Source organism: Sciurus vulgaris (genome assembly GCF_902686455.1).
Source record: "Sciurus vulgaris genome assembly, chromosome: 3".
Taxonomy (NCBI): Eukaryota; Metazoa; Chordata; class Mammalia; order Rodentia; family Sciuridae; genus Sciurus; species Sciurus vulgaris.
The window spans coordinates 180392121-180412945 of NC_136463.1; the positions used below are offsets into that span (position 1 = coordinate 180392121).

The 20825-nt window shown below is 36.4% G+C and overlaps 1 protein-coding gene across 2 annotated transcripts in view; it reads right to left on the reverse strand.

Moving 5' to 3' along the window:
- The window catches only part of TRIP12 (thyroid hormone receptor interactor 12), a 149370-nt gene that overhangs the window by 94496 nt on the left and 34049 nt on the right, over positions 1–20825 (reverse strand). For both annotated transcript variants that reach the window (XM_079132604.1, XM_079132605.1), the window contains exon 2: positions 17514–17660. In XM_079132604.1, coding sequence (XP_078988730.1) covers positions 17514–17611 — 98 coding nt within the window. In that variant the 5' untranslated portion in view covers positions 17612–17660. The remainder of the gene's footprint in view (positions 1–17513; positions 17661–20825) is intronic.

Here is a 20825-nt window from a genome sequence, read left to right on the forward strand (position 1 = left end):
GGATTGAACTCAGGGGCACTTAACCATTGAGCCACATCTCCAGCCCTATTTTATATTTTATTTAGAGACAGGTTCTCATTGAATTCCTTAGCACCTTGCTTTTGCTGAGGCTGGCTTTGAACTCAAGATGCTCCTGTCTCAGCTTCCCAAGGAGCTGGGATTACAGGTGTGCACCACAGCATCTGGCTTAGAGAGATTTAATTTTTAAGAGTTGCTTTCAGGGGCTGAGGTTGTGGCTCAGTGGTAGAGCGCTTGCCCAGCACATATGAGGCACTGGGTTCAATCCTCAGCACCACATAAAAATAAGGCATTGTGTTCACCTACAACTAAAAAAAAAAAATTTAAAAGACCTGCTTTTATTATAATTCTACTGATATCAAAAGTTCTGTTCCTTTTTAGGAATGAGATATGATTTTTCAAATCATTCCACGAGTAATGTTAAAATTTAATCATTCCATAAGTATTTTAAAAGTTATAATGTTCTATTTTCAGGGTACAGAATTCAATAACCATACAAGAATATTTACAAATTCTGGAATTAAGGTCCTTTTATTCCTTCATTTTTTGTCCCAGGAGCACTCAACCACTAATCCACACGCCCAGCCCTTTCCTGTTTTTTTCTTTTGAGACCAGGTCTCATTAAGTTGCTTAGGCCTTGCTAAGTAGCTGAGGCTGGCCTCAAACTTGTGATGCACCTGCCTAAGCCTCTGGAGTCACTGAGGTGTGTGCCACCATGCCCAGCAGGTCCTCTAACATTCTTATTTTCATAAAGTTTTACAATTCAAGAAAGTCATGTTACGGAAAATTATTCATTCAAAACTAGATAACCTAATGAAACATAACATTTAAAACAATGTTAAAATCTTCAAAAAATGTTGTTATAAAAAAAAATGTTATTATATGTCCTTAACAAACCTCATTCTCTTTGTCATCAGAAACTGATGTACATCAACTAAGGTTGGTCCCACTACAGACAAAGCAGTTCTCATCTTTTTAACAAAAATAAATTATTCTTTACTCTTAAAATATCTGACTTTTGGTTGCCTATTTTGTTTGCAGTGATGGTGATCAAATCAAGGGCTACATCTAAATTTATATCTATCTAATCTCCCTCATTTCTCATGTCTTTACTAATTCACTGACAAATTTAATAGGTTAAATCTCAGCATCAGATAACCAAAAAATAAAATATTCAATTGTTCCAGATAACCAAAATTCACAAAACTGGCTTAAATCCCCAAATTCCACCCTTATCTTTCCTAAAATTATTCTAAGGTATGATAATCTTCCTGAGGACTAATACATATTTTCAAAATATACTTACTGTTTAGTATTAATATTTTGTTCATCAAAATATTATCATATTTCTGCCCACATTTAAAGGGGTCTTAAATATCTTCTGTAAAGGATAATATTTTAACTTTATGGGCAATACTGTATCACAGAAACAGATAAACAGACAGTATGCAAACCAATGAACATAGAGATACTCCAACTAAAATTTTAATCACAAAAACAAGCAATGAGAGCCAGATTCAGTCCATGGGCTGTATTTTTCTAATCCTGGATTAGAACAGGAAGTAAACAGCCAGATGAAGTGACAACACTGGGCCTCTGAAAATGAGGTTCTTTTTGTTATATGTACTTATAAAGTACTAATACTCAGAATACGGCCAGGTAAACCTTTATAAACTGATGATGTCCACTTTGGAATAGTCTATTAGAACACCATAGTATTCAGATCTATCTAAGCCTTGGCTGCCTCCTTGTAGGTCATTTTTCCAATTCCCTTATTTATCATGTCCTGATGCTCCACGTTAATTTTTATTAAGAAGCATAATCTCTTTGAGATCTAGTAAAACTTATACTCTCTATAAATCAACTTTGCAGAACAGCATAGTAAAATTCACAAAACCCTAATGAGCACTAGAGTGAGCCCATACAGTAAATCCAGCTTCAAGTGTATGTGTGTTTTTTTCAGGAGCTTCTGCAATAGCATGTGAATGTTCCTGAAAAAACTGTTAAGAAAAAAAAAAATTATATGATGTATATATAGATTGGACACAAAGCACTCAAACCTATTAACACAGTGAGAATCCTAATGAAATCATCATCAATTTTAATATAAGACCAAATCTCAGGCTCTGGGGGGTGGCTCCAAGGTAGAACGCTAGGCTTGCATGAACAAGGCCTGGGATCAATCCCCAGCACCACCACCTCCACACCCAATAAAACAGATTAACAGATTAAACCTCTACTAACATATGCAAGAGTTATCGGTCAATCCATCCTTTGGCATCTTATGTTTGTACTTTCTCATTTAAATATAAAATTTTAAAGAAATTTTAAGACAAGTTTCAACAAAATTAAAAACAACTCCTCTTGGGTAAACTTTCTTTTCTGCCACCTTCTTTATAAACACAACGGCAAATATTTTGATATTTTTTTGGTTGTTGGTTGGTTTGTGTTGCTGTGGATCAAAACAAGGGCAAGCACTCTTACCACTGGGTTACATCCCCAGGAGCATAGTTTTAGCAGCATAAAGTTACACTGATTCTGGGAGCCCCTGATCTAGCTGTGGTTTATATTAAATGATATATTTAAATAAATTCTGCAAAACTTGCAGGGTTCTGGAAGGTTTTCATATATTACCACATCTTCCTCTTTTATTGCAAGGTTTTTCCCCATTTTAGTCAATGTATCAACATTGTGGAAATTGCTATAGACCAAAACTACTTCCACATTATATTGACATCATTTTCCTATTTAGTAAGTGTATTAGATGCAAAAGAACAGACTATAATAACCCTGGTTTATGTGCTCTTAAGATTATTGGAAAGCCAGGCTTGGTGATGCATGCCTACTAATCCCAGTCGCTCAGGAGGCTGAGGCAGGAGAATTGAGGATTGAAGGTCAGTCTGGGCAACTCAGTGAGTTCATGTGTCAAAACAAATTAAAAATGGTTGGGGGTATAACTCAGTGGCACAGCACTTGCCAACCATGTGGTGACCCGGAATTCAATTCTTTTAGTATTGCCCTGCTTCGAAAATCATTTGAAAGCAAGTCTCAAGTGCCTCCTTTTGACTTTAAGGCACAGTATTGCCCATATCCTTCTACAAACTTTAATTCACTTTTACTGCTATTTAATAAAATCCTCAGTAGTCGAAAGGATTAAGAAACATCTCTAGGGGCTGTGACACAGCCCAGTGATAAAGTGCATGCTTATGAATTCAAATCCTAGCATCCAAAAATAAAAAATAAAAAATATACACACAACTCTAACCCAGAGGAGACAAAAGAGACTTACACTTTGCATGAACTGAAAAAAGTGGCTAATTATAGTTGGCTAATTCCTTATATTATAGGTTTAAATGTTAAATTTGCTGGGCATGGTGGCACACACCTATAATTCCAGTGACTTGGGAAGATGAGACAGGAGGGTCACAAATATGAGGTTGGCTTCAGCAACTAAGCAAAACCCTGTCTCAAAATAAAAAATAAATAGGGCTGGGGATATGGCTCATTGGTATAGCACCCCTAGGTTCAATATTCAGTACCAAATATATATATACACACACCATACAGTCTACAAGAACAGTAAAGAGGTATAACTCAGTGCTTGCCTGGCATGACCAAAGCCTAGGTTCAATTCCCAATACCACAGAAAAGAACAAAATGTCAGACACTATGAGGAACCAACCCTTCTGTGATCCACGTATTTCAAATGGTCTTGCTAAGCAATGCATGAAGACCTTGTAAAACAACGTGGAAGTATGTCAATGACGTAGATGAAAAATATGCTTGCAGTTTCTTAGCTTATATTTGTGTTCTCATTGATTTTTATATATGCTAAATTTTCTAGGGAAGCATGAGAATAAAAAAAGAATCTGGTTTCTTGTCGCTTTACAGAATAATGCACCATTACTGCCAAGTAATGCAACATTTTTAAAGTTTACCCAAAAAATCCTGCTTATGACATTTTAAGTCTATTGTACTTGTCATATTCAATGAACTCAAATACAGATGCAAACACCTGAGTACGTTGTCATCTTGTATTACCATACCAAAGCATTCACCTACTAAGATAGGATTTGGTTATCAATTGTTTTCCTTTTGTTTACTTTTATCTTTGTAAAATTCTAGTACATAATATCGTTATTTCTAAACCATATGTAGGCAGGCATTTTATTTTTTCTTAACTCATTATTTACATTCTATTATATACATTACAAACAGTACACTGATCTCCAAGAGTTGAGAACCAATGAACAAACAAACAAGACACTCAAGAGAAGTTCACTAACAAATATGTACAATTCATGACAACTCAAAGAAATACAGGTAAGAGTCTAGTAGCTGTCTTCAAAGAGGACAGAGTCATAAAACAAATCTACCAGGTACTCTACTAAAGTTTCCAAGAGAGGAAAAAAATACCCCTAACAAGAGAATATCGGTTTTATAGTCCACAGAGCTTTTAAGCCTGGCACTGACAGAGGAAGTGATACAAAGAGGAGGATTCCGATCAAAAGCAGAATACATAGGCCAAAGAAGAGACAAATTATGAAACCCACATGTCACCTGGCAAATGATATAAATTGCCCTGAGCACAGAAATCCATCAGGAAACAAGGCTGAAAAAAAAAGGCTAAGGCCAGACAGGGAAGGAAGGTCTCTATCTGCCTTATGGAAGGATCTAGGTGTTTTGTCTGTGATGATGATTTACAGTAAAAGATTGACAGGGCTAGAAGCAATGTGCAAAAGCAACAAATTGACATGTTCAATGACCTGGGTACAATGAGTACGCATGAATAAACTATAACAACTTTCATTATTGTGGGAAGAAAAAAGGTAGAGAGATTGTATAGAATCAAAACCATGGGAAAAGATGTTCCCCTAAAAAGGCTGGAACCCTGCAACCTCACATTTGAAAAGTAGTGGGAGGTAGGGCAGAAAAAGCTAAATAATCAGAAGGTGATTGGTGATAAATTAGTGATGCAATACTCAGTACCTCATGAACTAAAATGACTGACAGATGCTTGGGTAAAAACCAAGTAAGATGATCACAGGATAAATATTGTCAGGATGTGGACATATTACATTTATATTAAATGTTATCAAACAATTTTTTAAAATATATCTTTAGTTATCAATAGACCTTTTAAATTTACTTATTTATATGCAGTACTGAGGATCAAACCCAGGGCCTCACATGCCAGGCAAGCACTCTTACCACTGAGCCACAACTCCAGTCCTCAAACTTAATTCTCAAACGGCACCCAAAGTAGTTTTAATTGCCATTTTAAGGATGTGAGAAGGGAGGCTTACCACACATAGCCCCTAGGCAGGAAAGGGGAGACTGAACCCAGGTTTTTGACTCCCTAATTCTGCAATAGTACAGCTAAAACTAGAGGCTCAGTGGTCAAAGCAAAAGGCCTGCATCTTCAATTATTAAATATTTCCTATCCATTCTGTATATAGGTCAAAATAAATGACTTAACAGTTTAGAGACACTACATAAGGAAAAAACAACAGGTTTTTTCTTTAAATCTTCTAGAAAGCATCCATTCTGCTTTCTGTATTATAAGAAAACAGCTTCGCAAATATGATACAAAGGCTATTTAGTGTTAAGAAGCACTTGTATATATTCACACTGAACCTTTCCAGGAAGACATTCTGAGTATGGAAAACTGAAAGAATGAAAAAATCCTCAGGAAAGGACACAAAATATTCTATGAGAGCTCATAACATTTTAAGTTAATACATTTTCATGATACAAGTTTTAGGTTCAACTTCAGCCCCTCTTTCTTTTGCAGTACTGGGGATAGAACTCAGGGTTTCACCCATGCTACACAAATACTCTGCTAGTCCATTCCATTCGGTCCCTCCAATTTCACTTTTGATGATTAAAGCAGGAAATGTATATATGGCCAAGAAAACTTTTTTAAAATGTTGATATTATTTAGTAGGCCCAAGAAAAGACCTGAATACAGACACCATTAAGAAGCAAATATTTACAAATTCCTACTAGAGAAAAATGGCCTCTGTTCCTTTATAGACCAAGGCAACAATGCCAGTGTTTAACACAATACAACCATCTTGTCTTTGGGCTCCAAGGCTGGATGGGACAGATTAGCTTTCTCAGCATTTCCAAAGCAATGTTTCAAGTAGAAAAGTGTGTGTTTCCATAGCTTAAACTCCACATTGTGAAATTACAGTACTGAGATTTCCTAAAACAGAAAAAGGAGTAAGCTACAAGTTACCCAGTTAATTCCACCACAAATTGTTCTTAAAAGTGCTTCAAACTCAGTCATGAGGCACTGAAGTCATGTTCATATCACACTCTGTCCCCCCTGAACACTCCTGCTCCCCAACCAGATGAAACTTGAACTTCCGTCCAAATGAAAATAAAGGGCAGGATAAAAGAAAAAAGAAGGCACAAAGAATATAAAATTTGAAAGACACTCATCCTAGTTAAGGGGGGAAAAAAAAAAGAACATACCATTAACTGTGGCTATGGTTCATTAAGTAGCATTTAGGGAAGCAAATTATCACAGATATGCAAATAAGAACACAAAATAATTGTTAACCTGTTATAGATACATCACAAGTATTCTAGTTCTTCCATTTCCAAACAAATGATAGGTTTCTACTTGCCAAATCACTTAGAAATCATATGTAGCCATGTGACTTGCCTTGGTCAAAGGAATGTAAGCAGAAATGAATAATTTCTAGGGAATATATTGTAGAGTGAGGTTATTTACCAACTTCTCTTGCCTTAGCAAGGAAAGTAGCAACACACCAAGGTATCTCAGAATCTTAAGGTTCAAACATGGAATTAGAGCTTCAGTTGATACAGGACAAACAACTTTTCAGGGACTAGCTTATAAACTACTAATACATTTAGAAGCTATTTGTTCTAGCCCATGTTATTACACAGCCCATTTTAACTGTCCAATTTCAATTCTGCTTTCACTCTAGTTGATCAGATTTTGTTTACTGTACAGGGAATTTAACTTGGAGGTGCTCCACCACTAAACTACAGCTCCATCCCTTTTCATTTTGAGAAAGAATCCTTGCTAAGTAGCTGAGGCTAACCTTGAACTTGCAATCCTCCTGCTTCAGCCTACAGAGTTATTGGATTTTCAGGTGTGTGCCACAAGAACCAGCAATCATTTTCATTAAACTTTAGGTAACAACCTCCCCGCCCCCCACACACACACTCTTCACTCACACCCCCGACCCCATATTTCTGTGCCTAGAAGCGCTGAGAAAACAAATCTGATTTCTAACCCCGTTGTATTTTCTGAACACCTAGAAATAAAATACAAATTCTCTAAGTAATTAAAAAATCCACTTATCAAGTAAAGACAACTTAAGACTATGTACAGCTTTTTAAACACTACTTCAGTGTTCAGAGCCTAGATCAATAAGGTTAACACTAGAAAAGTTGCTCACCTGACTGACAGGCTTTAGTAGCAGCTTGCATACACCTTTCCCCTTTCAGGTTAGAACTGCTATGTCAAAAGATACTGTACACTCTTATTTCTGTAACTACTATATAATACAATGCTTTAGGAAGCACTGTACATGATATGCCACAAATGAATGAATATAATCTTATAGTGATTTGTGTTTCAAGTATATTTAGGTAGGATTCTAACTTGCTAAAAGAGGTTTATTAAAATTACATGTCTCCAGAATTAAAACAGTGGAAAAATTAAGCCTAAAAAAGGCAAGAGTTGACCCAAGTTCTAAAGAACTCCTGTGGAACTGAAACTTGTCAGAACTTTAACAGACACACACTCTTAATATCTTTGCTTTTCTCTGCCAGCCCAACTTCTTTTAGTAACACAGGAGAAATGCCAACTGCCAACTTTAGATTCACATCTTCCCACCTTTGTAAGCAGAAAGCAATAGGCTAAAGCTTCCAATTTTACCCAACTTTCATCATATGACCACACAAGTTCCATTATTGTACTCAAAAAATGGGGTATTGTACATTCTCCCAACTCTGGTCAAAATCTAAGCAATGGCTAGCCAGAGAAAGACTGGGTTGGAAGAGAAGTAACTTCCATTCAAAATGTACGGGACACCATCCCACAGAAAAGAACTTTACTCTTACAAAAGAAAAGCCCCCCCCCCCCCCCCAAACAAAAAGAAAAGCCAGACAGAACATCAAGGTTATTATCTACACACCCTCTGATGCAAATAGTATAATGCCTGCAAAAACTCAAAAGCAAAGAGAACTTGACCTATGTTGAGCAGATGAGAGACCTCAAGTTAAGCCTAAAAACACCTGGCAAAGTGGCACATAATCCCCCCAGTGACTCAGAAGGCTAAGGCAGGAGAATCTTAAGTTCAAGGCAAGCCTGGGCAACTCAGCAAGATCCTGTCTCAAAAATTAAAAGGGTTAGGGATGCAGCTCAATGATAAGCACCCCTGGGTGCTTATCATACCCCAGTATGAAACAAAAGTAAAAATTAAAAAGCCTTAACAACAACAACAAAAAAGGCACAAGAAATGAGATGCATAAATAGACAGCAAAATGTCTTGATAAGACATGGTAAAGAGAAACGTGGACACAATAATGACAGAAACAGAATGGAAGTAGCCAGAGAGATACTGAGTCTGTCTGTACTTCCTGGGTATCCTCGACATGGTACCAAAAATAAACATGTTAAATGCAGTTCCAAGTGCTATGGGATATCTGTAAGATTTCTGAGACTGGAGCAGAGTATAATCCACATCAAAGAAAAACTTTTGTCTGAACCTTGAAAATCCAGTAGCATGTCAATATAAGGCCTGGGATATAGAAGGCAAACATTTTAAAAAGAGAACAGCATGACCAAAAATACTAAAGGAGGACACTTTGCAGAGTGGTTGGACAAGATGTATCTTCTAGCAGAAGGCCTACCTACCACCATCCCATCTTGGTGGTTTCTCCAGCTGTCTTGCTGTCCTGCTTTCCCTCCTTCTGTGATCATGGCTGGTACAGTGCTGATGCCCACCCACATGGTCCAGGGAGACTGCTATTATACACACACGGGCTATTTCTCTGCTCCTGGCCATTTCTTGGAGCTTCAAGCAAAACTCCAACGAGTTTATGATCACCTGGATCCTGTGGGTGTATGACCAAGGGCACCCCAGCTCTGTACCTGAATTCCAGGCAGCTGGTACTGATAGAGGACCTAACCCACAATGCTATCTTCAACTGCCACTGCAAGACCCTACGGGGCAGCTGCAAGACACTGCTCACCTGGTTGCTGAAGGCCTGGTACCAGTACTGGGACTCCTTCCTGCACTTTGAGGCCACTGAACTGCCCTTCTGTCCCTGGACCACCATGAAGGAGGGCATTCAGCTGGTGTGTGAACTGGGCATGCTCAACTGGATCTACCATGTACCGCCCAAGCTGCTCTCACCACCCCACCTTCTGTGCCTAAGTGTGAAGCACCAGAGGATGTGCTCTTCACTCAGGGCCTGCAGCACACCTGCTGACAGTGGTACCTTCAGAGCTGCAGCTCTCACTGGTCAGCCTGCTGGTGTTCTTCTGGAGCTGTACATCAAAGAGGCCAAGCACAGCCACAGCCAACCAGTCTATGGGCTCCAAGAGGACCTGCCCATACACCATGACTAGCCCCTTTCTGCTTCTGAGGACAACCCAGTGTTCCCAGTGGGAGGCCAAACTCCAGAAGAGCTGCTTTCAGCCTAGAGTTCAAGGAGGGTGTGCAGGAGACTTTACCTGTGCCTTCCCCATATATCTCAAGCACCCTTGCATCATGTTCAGGGAATCGAGAAGAATGACCCTTCTCCCTGGCTACTCCTGTGGGCAACACTGACCAGAGCCGTGAAGGGTGTAAGCAACAAAAGCAGCCACTTGCCCAACTGAGCCTTGGAGTGGGTTGTGCCATCCTGCTAATCTTGGCCTGGTGGACCCACCCCCATGCCATTAGAGCCCCAAAGCACTATAAGGCCAAGTGGAAAACCATGACCCACAACACCTAACATCTGGTTTTCACTTTTTTTTTTTTTTTAATGTTTTAAATACAATATTTTTACTTAATATTTTAGGTGTAGCATATGTGACACCTTGGTTTTAGTGAGGGTCACTGCCTTTTATAATGGTTTCCCTCTCGAGGTTCTGTTTTCCTCTGACTCTCTTGTAATGCTTCCATTTTACAGTGTGCTTTGCTGAGCGCCCCCCAGGGAGGGGCTTGCCAGTCTCTCCAGGTGGGTTTGTTTCTCTAATCTGCACATGTGGCCTTGGGTCAATGTCTGAGATAGGTTTAGGGGGATATGAACCAGAATCACAACTCTGGTGGTTCTGCTTTCAGAGGTACCCATTAAATGATCATGCATTAAAAAGAGAAAGAAAGAAATTACAACATATTTTAAGTAAATGGTAATTATTTCTATTTGTAAGAACAGGGTTAAAAACTACCAAATTCTGATCTCACAATGATCTTTCTTAACTTTGGTATCAGACATTATATAAAACATGTTTTACAGTATTTATTTTTTTCAAAAATGAAAATGAGAGGAAATTAAATTGGGTACACAGAGCCTGACCTGAGTAAGTCTTCAGTACAGTTTTGCTCTTTCACTAGACACAACCTAATTCAAATATAAGTACAGTTTCATCCCAATTTTCTTTATAATATTAGAAAATTAGAATGCATTAGAAAATACAATAATTGGGCTGGGGATGTGTCTCAGTGGTTAAGTGCCTCTGGGTTCAATCTCCAATACAAAAAAAAGAAAAAGAAAAAGACAAAATACGATGATTAAAACGAGAAAATAAAAACTAATAATACTAGCATAACATACAATATTATGCAAGTTAAGTAACTAGAAGACAACTTTCTAAAAAAGAGCAAAAAAATTTGAAAATATACTTCTTTACCCCAACAATTCCACTTGTGATACCCTGGCTTAAGGAAGTACTAATTAATACAAGTTTTCAGTGATAATAAGGATGCTCAGTGCAGTAGCACTTGTTATAAGAAAAAACTGAAACCAATTTGTCATAAAAAGAGTGACAGCATTAATTGGCACATCTATAAAAGGAAAATTACACAAACATTAAAATGACGTCATTTTACTGACAGTGACATGTAAAAAATCTGTACAATACAGTTAGTAAAGATAGCAAGTGACAGTATAATAAAATATTCTTATCTTAACAAAAGACAGAAATGACCAGGTGCAGTGGTGCACACCTATAATCCCAGCAACTCAGGAGGCTGCGACACAAGGATCCCTTGCCTCAGCAACTTAGTGAGATCTTGTCTTAAAATAAAAAATAAAAAGGGTTGGGGGTATAGCTCAGTAGTAAAGCATCCCCTGAAATCAATCCATTCAAATACAAATTTAAAGTTATGATGAATGTCCTATTATTCAAATCTTCCTGTCTTTAAGGACTCAAAGTCTATCCCTTCTATAAACTCTTCTTTATCCTTATAAACAGATTGGAATTACAGGGTTCAAGTCGTCACTTCCTATAGGTTGTGTGTCACTTCTTTTCTACCCTGTAATTTCTATGTTGCCAAATAATAAGACTGCCTTACACTTCTCCAAGCCAATCTTTAGGGACTAGGACTATAGTTTTTATACAATGAACCAATAAATATCAGCTGAACAAAATAAAAGATCGATTCTGCTGTAGCACAAAGGGAGATAAACAACATATTCAAAGATGTCAGAATATTTATATAACAATATATTCTGGGGGTGGGAGGAAGGATGACACCAATGTAGGAGTAAGACTATTGGGGAAGAATGAAGTTTGGGGTGGGGTGAAAAAGAGGAAAATGGGACAGATACAAATAAAATATATATTTCTATAAACTGTCACAATGCAACCCATTTCTTTGTGCAATTAAATGCATTAAGAATTATTATTTTAAAAAGAGGGAGAAAAAAATTGTATTCCCAGTTGGGCATGGTGGCACAGGCCTACAATCATAGCTACTCAGGATGCTGAGATAGTACGATTGAAAGTTGGAGGTCAACCTGGAAAACCTCAGCCAGACCTACCCCTTAATTCTAGTTTTTTCAATGTTTGACCTCATTACTAGGGAAATAAAACTAAGTAAAACCAGTAAACCAGTAAAACAAAACTGAGGGTTTTATCCCCTTATCACACGAGTAGAAAAATACAAAATGGAGATAACATGAACACAACAATTTTAAACAGCATTACTCTTCCTGATGATGATAATGTAAACTGGAGAAAAGAAACGTAAAAGAAGTTGATCATGAAGGGCTTCTTTTGAAAAAGCAATTTCACTTCCAGGAGCCTGTACTGCAGACATGTCTGAAATACAAACACTTAAGCATGAGCAAATAGCTTTTCCACTGTGAATGACTATCTAAAACCTGGAACTGTAATTATGGGAAATCCATATTCTTTCAGTGAGTTACGTGCTCACTTATAAACAATTACCAAAAGATCAAAAGGACATGGGCAAATGTTTATGTTACCATGCTGGGTGAAAAGAGGACAGCATACTGTATATAATCGGCTACATGCCAAACTGTATTTCAAAGAGAAATAAAAAGCAAAATGTTAACAGAATTATCTCTGGATGATGTTTATCTTCTTGTACTTTTCCATGTCTCATCCCTTTGAATTTGTTTTTTTAAATAAAAATATATCTATTTCTTTGTTTATAGTAAATGCTGATTTTAAAAACCTCAACTTTGAAAATGTTAATGAGAAGTCATAACCTATAGTTCTCACAAAGTACCTTTTTGACATAGTATATGAATAATTATTAAATTTTTGTAGGCAAATTTTGAAAGGGAATAAGAGGTTGGGTGGATTGGATTCAACCACTTCCTTTCACCCTACAAAAAATTTCAGTAGATCATAGTCAAATGTAAAAATAAGTCATAGTGGAACTGAGAAGAAAACTTATTTTTGGTATGGAGAAGGCAAAGAAAGAACACAGACAGGGATGGTAGACTTGATTATCTAATTTTTTAAACTTCTGTAAATTAAAACAACAGAAAAATAAAATCAGGAAAAAGTATTTGGTAAAGTTCCCAAGGATTGCAATTAAAAAAAAAAAAAAAAAAAAAGCAGCATCAATACCTCTGAAATTACAACTAAGAACACCAACAAATAACTTATAAAATAAATAAAAATGACCAACATATGGCAAGATTTTCAATTCTATAGTAATTTAAAAAATGCTAATTTTAGCTAAAGGGATCCTTTCTTCCTGCAAACTGTTCTTTTAAAAATGGTAAGCTCAGTAGAGACATACTGGGGAATGATATTGGTCAAATTATATTGTTATATTGTGTTCATGTATAAATAGCAACAAATCTGACCATTATGTACAATCATAGTACACCAATAAAAAATATGGAAAAATTAAAATGGTATGCTCTATTTATTCATTAGGACTTGGAGAAATGAGCACTTAGGAGCATAAACTGGTTTGATCTTTCTGAGAGACAATTTGGCATGCATTAAGGGTATTCATACCTTTAGAGCCTACAAATCCGTATTTAGGAATTTAACAGAACCAGAATCTCACTCAAATCTAACAGGAATGACCATATTTCTTATAGTAAAACAATTGAAGAGCCAGACTAGATGCCCAATTTTGAAACATGGGCTTTCATATTAAAGAAAACTACAGAGCCATTTAAATTTTCCTTATGGAAAACTTTCACAGAATTGCAGAAAATACATTTAGTGACAAGTGGTTACTCTACTATATTATCTCTGCTATTTTAAAGTTGGCAGTATGTATACAGAAAAGACTACAACAACATGGAGTAGAAATATGAATCATGATCTGAGTGGTAGGATTCATATTAATTTTTTCCTTAATTTTCCTGAAGCTTCCCAATTTTATTTTCTCCAAATGCACTACCTTTATAATAAAAACAATGTTCAAGAAACTATCACTTTAAAAAAAAAAAAAAACTATCACTAAATGAATTTTAAGCAAAATTGCTATAAAAGTGAATTCAATCCCACCACTGATATTTGAGAAAAAGAGGTGGAAAACACATAATATAATGAAAAAACTAAGAGGTAACCTACAAATACATGTGCTATAGAAGTGGAAAAGGCTAAAAGTATCCCTGAAAGCAAGCCAACAGAGAGGCAGTAGAAGGTAGCAATTTCCTAAAGAAACGAAAGAGAATAGAGAGGAACAGATCAGTTATCATTCGAAAAACTCAAGAGAGGAAAGGGAAAGAGAAAAATTATAGGAAAGGAGTAAGATGTCTAGTTAAATTAAGATGGTTATGATGGATGTGTGGGGAAAAAAAGCAAAGGAGAATAATCAGGAGAGATTAAATATATTCCAAATATTCTACTTTATTTTATCGTAAGGATGAATAAGTAAATTATTCTTCTAAAAAAGTGACCATGATTTGGGAGAAAGGCATGAGTGGTCAGTGAAGGGAGGCTCTAAAGGCAGCAGCTTAATACAGATATGGAAGAAAATAGTAGATCAAAATGAATTAATCCAAAAATTCTACTTCTAGTAGAGAGAAATCTTCTTTTTCCTTTTTTCACTTTCACTGGTTTATTATAAAGGATATTTGAAACCTACTTCTTAAATCCTAAACTGAATAAATTAATATTCTTCAATTGAAAGTACTTTATTCTAAGCCCTTCATCATATGAACCAAGTGTTTGTGCAGTGGAAACAGGTTGGCATAATGAAAAGAAAGACGAACTTTAAAGTCAAACAGTCTGGAAGTGAGTCCTGACTATATACTCACAGTATACGGTGTGGGAGCTTCTGCATTTATACAATAGAGACCACGTATTTGTACACAGTTTCTATGAATCTCCACTAAAAGAATATGTTTAAAATTCTTTTAAATGCAAAACACTCCACTAATACTATTGTGGTAACATCCTGTTATAATCATTATTTTGATCACTGTGTCTTATCAATATTTTTACAAGCACAGTCATTGTTTTCAGGAAACAAACGAAACCACCATAATAGCATTTTACTTAGGAAATCTGACCAATAGGAATCACATGAAGAGAGTGAAAATATAGTTGTAACTCTTCTTACCCAAATAATCCAAATCCTTTCATTCCCCAGAGATTAGGTAACTGCTAGTACACAACATTCTACAGGGATTGCAAATGTTAGTCTGGATTTGATGAGAAGACCTTCAAAGTTCCTTCCCTACTCTGAGATTTTAATGTCAGAAAAACAATTAAGGTAAGAAGGCAGAATGATATTCTATTACTTCTAATTTGCATTCTTAGTTATTTTGATAAGGTTCATTGGCCCAATTCCAATTTCTTCTATTGATACATAAAAAAGCAGTGGTGGCAGGGGTGGGGATAGTAAATATCCACAGTTACTACTAAATTGTACTATGGCCACACAGTTGAACATAAAAATTCGAAAAGTTATTCTTCAAAGAACCTTTTTATTTATTTTTTTTGGGGGGGATGGCAGTACTGGGAACTGAACCTAGCCAAAAAATGTTTTTCAGTTCATGTGTACGCACCCAGGTAGAACCTAAAGATTAATATGTATAAAATTAGTTATTACAAATATTCAAGTTACTTATGTGCACACATATGCACACATAGTCATAGTTTAAAAAGACTGAGAAAATATATTGCTGTATTAATATTAACCACACTAGCCAGGCGCAATGACGTACACCTGTAATCCAGCCGCTAGGGAGGCTGAGGCAGGAGGATTTTGAGTTCAAAGCCAGCCTCAGCAAAAGCAAGGCACTAAGCAACTCATTAAGACCCTGTCTCTAAATAAAATACAAAATAGGGCTGGGAATGTGGCTCAGTGGTCGAGCGCCCCTGAGTTCAATTCCCGGTACCAAAAAAAAAGCAACCACAGTAAACAGAATGTGGAAATGTAATTTACTTTTCAATTTTCTATATTTTCAAAATTCTCTAAAATTAATAATGTAGGGGGGCTGGGGAGATAGCTCAGTCAGGAGAGTGCTTGCTTTGCAAAGCCCAAGGCCCTGGGTTCGATCCCCAGCACCACACACACAAAAAAAGTAAAATTAATAATGTAATACTATTCATAATAAATGGAAGGAATGTTTCTTAATCAGCATAAAATCAAGGTGGTTGCTTCAAAAAATAACCTGAATAGAAAAAGCTAAAAAATTTCAGAATAGTACTCTTTACTAAGCATGGTGCTAAAACCTTAGCATAGTATCATACTTAAGTAAAGCAATAACCTCGACTAGGTATGTGGTTCAGTGGTAGAGCGTTTGCCTCCCATGTGCAAAAACCTGGGTTGAATTCCCAGACTTCAAAAGCAAAACAAAAATACTATTTGTAAAAAGCTGGGAAGAGTGGCACAGGCCTATTTAATCCCAGCTATTTCGGAGATTAAAGCAGGAAGATCACAAGTTCCAAGTCAGCCTCAGCAATTTAGTGAGACCATCTCAAAATAAAAAAGTAAAAGAGAAGCTGGGTACAATGGTGTACAACTATAATCCCAGCACCTTGGGAGCCTGAGGCAGGAGGATCACAAGTTCAAGTCTAGCCTGGGCAATTTATGGAGACCCCCATCTCAAAATAGAACATGAAAAGGGTTGTGGATGTAGCTCAGTAGTCAAGTACCACCATATTCATTCCCCAGTACAAGAACAAAAACAAAAACAATAATCCTATAAAATAGTTATCTCCATTGTTCAAACTAATAAACTAAGATTTCCTGAAACCCATATACAGAATACACAAAACTACTTAATGGCAGAGGCAGAAATCACATAAAACTTTCCTAGTCCAAAGTCCATATATTAACCACTTGAAGTCTGATGTTGCCATGGTATGTTTCAATTTATTCTTTACATTTGAACTTTAAAAAAGTGTTCAAATAATTTACCAAATTAATTACATACATGATTATGCTTCAGATTACATCAAGAGAACTAGAAGCAGAGTTGAGCAATTTTTACAAGAATGATAAGTCCTTGGCTAAATCAGAACCAGATCTTTATATTCCAGAGAATACATCTGACTGTTCACTCCATGTAAAACTACTCCAATTTTAAAAGAAGATCAATACCAGATTGCCAGGGAAAGAAGACAGTTACATGCTAACAAACTACTCACCATTCAGAACACATTTGTATGTGGTAAATGGTATGATGAAGAAAAACCCCAAAAACCAGATGTCACAAGGTCTTAAATCAAACTTCCTCTCAGTAAGTTTCATTAAGTCAAAACATGGAAGAAAGAAGACCTAAATGGTTGAAAGATGTACTGTGGCATGTACTGGAGTAGACAAAAAGGGCAAATACAACATAGCATATGCTTACAACCCTAAATTAGGTTTCTGATATGTCAATGATGATAAACTATTTTTTCAGCCTTACATATTTAGGGAAAAAGTTAAAAATTAGTTTTGAGTTTCAATTGCGTGTTTCGTGGAAATTGGGAAAAAGTAGCCATTTACAGGGTCATTATTCAAGTTTTAGTCCTTAAAAAAGGTTCCTTTTATTCCCAACTCCTTTTCAAATTACCATGAAATACATACCTTCCTCCTATTGAGTCGTCTTGTGGTTGGGCCCCGGCAGTGTTCCTCTGTGAACGTCGCAGTGACCCCCCTGGATTGTTATTAGGCCGGTTGGACATTGGCACCTCTCTCTTGAAGGGACATACCCTTTCTAGACACTACCATTCACTAAAAGAAAAATAAAGCAACAAAATTAATAAGATGTACATGATTCAACACAGAGAAAAAATGAGTACCAAAGACAAAATTTAATGCAAACAACTTCACCTTACAATATTCATCAATGCTGCACTCTGAGATATGAGAGATCAATGTGTTATAAAATTTCAGGAAAACAAAAGACTCAAAGAATGTGGTCCAGCACCCAAAATTTTTCATGGAATAGCCAAGAAATTATCGATTCAACAAACAGAACAGGTAGAGATGCCTGTTTCTACATTTCTAGTATTATACAGAGACCTGCATCTTTAGTAGTGCAACAGAAATGAGCACTGCACTTAACGACAAAACACCTTCCCTCAAGTCCTATGACACAGCAAGAATTAAAGGAGTATGCCTGTGTAAAAAATCACATCCACTAAGCCTAGGAATCCTCACAAAGAATTGAGAACAACATAGTCATGCCTACTTCACAGTACTGATGTAACAAATGAAACAGGAAGGAAACTAAAAAACAGTTTTTCCCCCCAAGTATTGGTGATTAATCCCAGAGGTACCCTAACACTGAGCTACATCCCCAGCCCTTCCATTATTGGTTTTTGAGACAGGGTCTCACAAAGCTGCTGAGGCTGGCCTCTAACTTGTGATTCTCCTGCTTCCCCTCTGAAGTAGCTGGATTACAGGAGTGTACCACTACACCCAGCAAAACTATTTTTATCTTAGTGCAGACGTAGAAAGAAGGCAGGTGAAGTACAATAAACTGAGCAAAGGTCCTAGGTATCATGGATTTTAACACCGGCTCTGCTGACCATAGTATTTGATAAATGAATCTCTAGATTTCATTTACCTCTTCTGCATAATCAGAATATTACCTATCTTACAGGATTTTCAGAAACAGAAAATCATGAATGTATTTCATATCGACTGAGCTCAGAACAGTTCTTCACCAGTATGAACTTTGTTTTTTATAAGAAATTGTTGTACAGATAAAATGTCAATATTTAGATTAGTTTAACAGATTAAACAGACCAAAAGTGACAATCATAAAAAGTACCTCCTGTGTCAGGTAACACATGCCTTTAATCCCAGCAACTCAGAAGGCTGAGGCAGAACTACCAGGTTTGAGACCAATCTCGGCAACTTAGTGAGACCATGTCTCAAAATAAAAATAACCAAAAAAAAAGGGCTGGGGATGTGATTCAGTAGTTAAGCCACCTGGGATTCAATCCTTGGTACAAAAAAAGAAAAGAAAAGAAAAGAAAGTACTACTTACATCAGTCCAACTTTTCACAATTTTTAAGCCTTAAACCTCCATTCAAATTTGAACCAGAGTTGTTTCATTATATGTATTTACTGGGGAAGGCAGAGCAAAAATGATCATATACTATAGAAATTGGCTCCAAGAATGATAACAAAGTATGATACTTGATTTTGTTTAAAGAGTTTTTGAAGAGTTAACAGGAAAAGGTTTTTTGAATTATATGCTGACCCTACTCAGTAAAAAAGAATTGTTCTTTTCTTTCACATATGCCCACATCAATTTAATATACTAAATAAACTATGAACAGAAAGTTCAAATTATTAACTTAAGTATTGTCAATTTCAGAAATAAAAATGACAAAATACTTTGCAAATATGAAAAGAATGGGAGGTGGTTGAGCATGGTGGTACATGCCTATAATCCCAGTTACTCAGGAGACAAGATGATCACAAGTTCAAGGCCAACCTGGGAATTTTGCAAGACCCTGTTGAAAAAAAAAAAAAAAAGAAAAAGAGAGACGAGTCTAGGGATGTAGCTCAGTGTGGTAAAAGCATGTGCCTAGCATGTGGGGTGCCCTGGGTTCAATCCCCAGCATGGCAAAAAAAAAAAAAAAAAAATCAGAAAACAAAGGAAGTTAAAGGTTAAATTTACAAACACTAAAATACAGAAGCTCAGCATCTCTCCACAATATTTTAGGGGAAAAACAATATAAAACTCTTATTTGTATGCATATATAAGACTTGCCTTTTTTTTTTTTTTTAATATTGTCCACATGTTAAAAAAAAAAATTAATGGAATGGGGCTGGGGATGTAGCTCAGAACTCAATTAGCATGCACAAGGCCCTGGTTCAATCCCCACCCTCCACCTCCTCACCACCTGCCAAACCCACACCCCGCCCCCGCCCCCCCCCCCAAAAAAAATTAATGGAATGATCCTGATGTGGTGCACAGGCCTGTAATCCCTGCCCTTGGGGGACCGGTGGGGAGGAATCTACTGAGGAAAGAAGCGATCTCAAGCTGAACACCCTGGGCAACTTAATAAGACCCTGTCTCAAAACTTTAAAAATGGCCAGGAGCCTAACTTCGGTAGAATACTTGTAGCACACTCAAGGTCCTGGTTCAATCCCCACCAAGCACCAGAGAAAAAGAAGGGAAAAGGAAAAAAAAAAAAAAAAAAAAAAAAAAAAATGGAAGGAGTCATAAAACAGGTTTTCACTTTTTGAGAATTTTGGCTGAAGTCTGGAATCTTCATTACTCACTTTTAAACAATAATGTAGATTGCTCTAGCACATTTCAAAGTGCAGAGCTCTGGAGTTAAACTTCCTGAAAATTTTCACTTCAACACCAACAAGTTGAATAACCTTGTGTATACACTTCTCCGGGTTTTACTCTATCAAATGAGGATAAAAAAACTTACCTCACAGAGTAGTCGTAAGGATCATATAAAAAAATTCAGGTAAAGATCACAATACTGATCTTATGGCAAGGATTCAGTGAATTATAACTGTGTACACTTATTTGAAAGAATAAAAACAATACTGTAATAAAAACAAAAATGTAACAAATTGGTAGAAACTTGACCATAAAACCCACCATTTACATGGGTCAATTTCTAGCAAAATTACTTCAAAAGTGAATTTTTGCTATAAAAAAACACTCAATAGTGTTTTAATAGGGCAAACAACAATCAGCAGGAAAGCTTTGTTAAAATACGAATGCCTGGCCCCTATATTTTGAGATTCTCATTTTGTGATTCTCATTTTGTGGGTGTAAGGAATGAAAACATATTTAAGTGATTTCCTGGTTGTATTACACTACAAAACAACTGTACCACATCAAAGAAATTAAAGGCCAATTTTTCAGAGTTATTCAAGTTTTATTATTTAAAACATCATCTCAGTATCATTTCACCT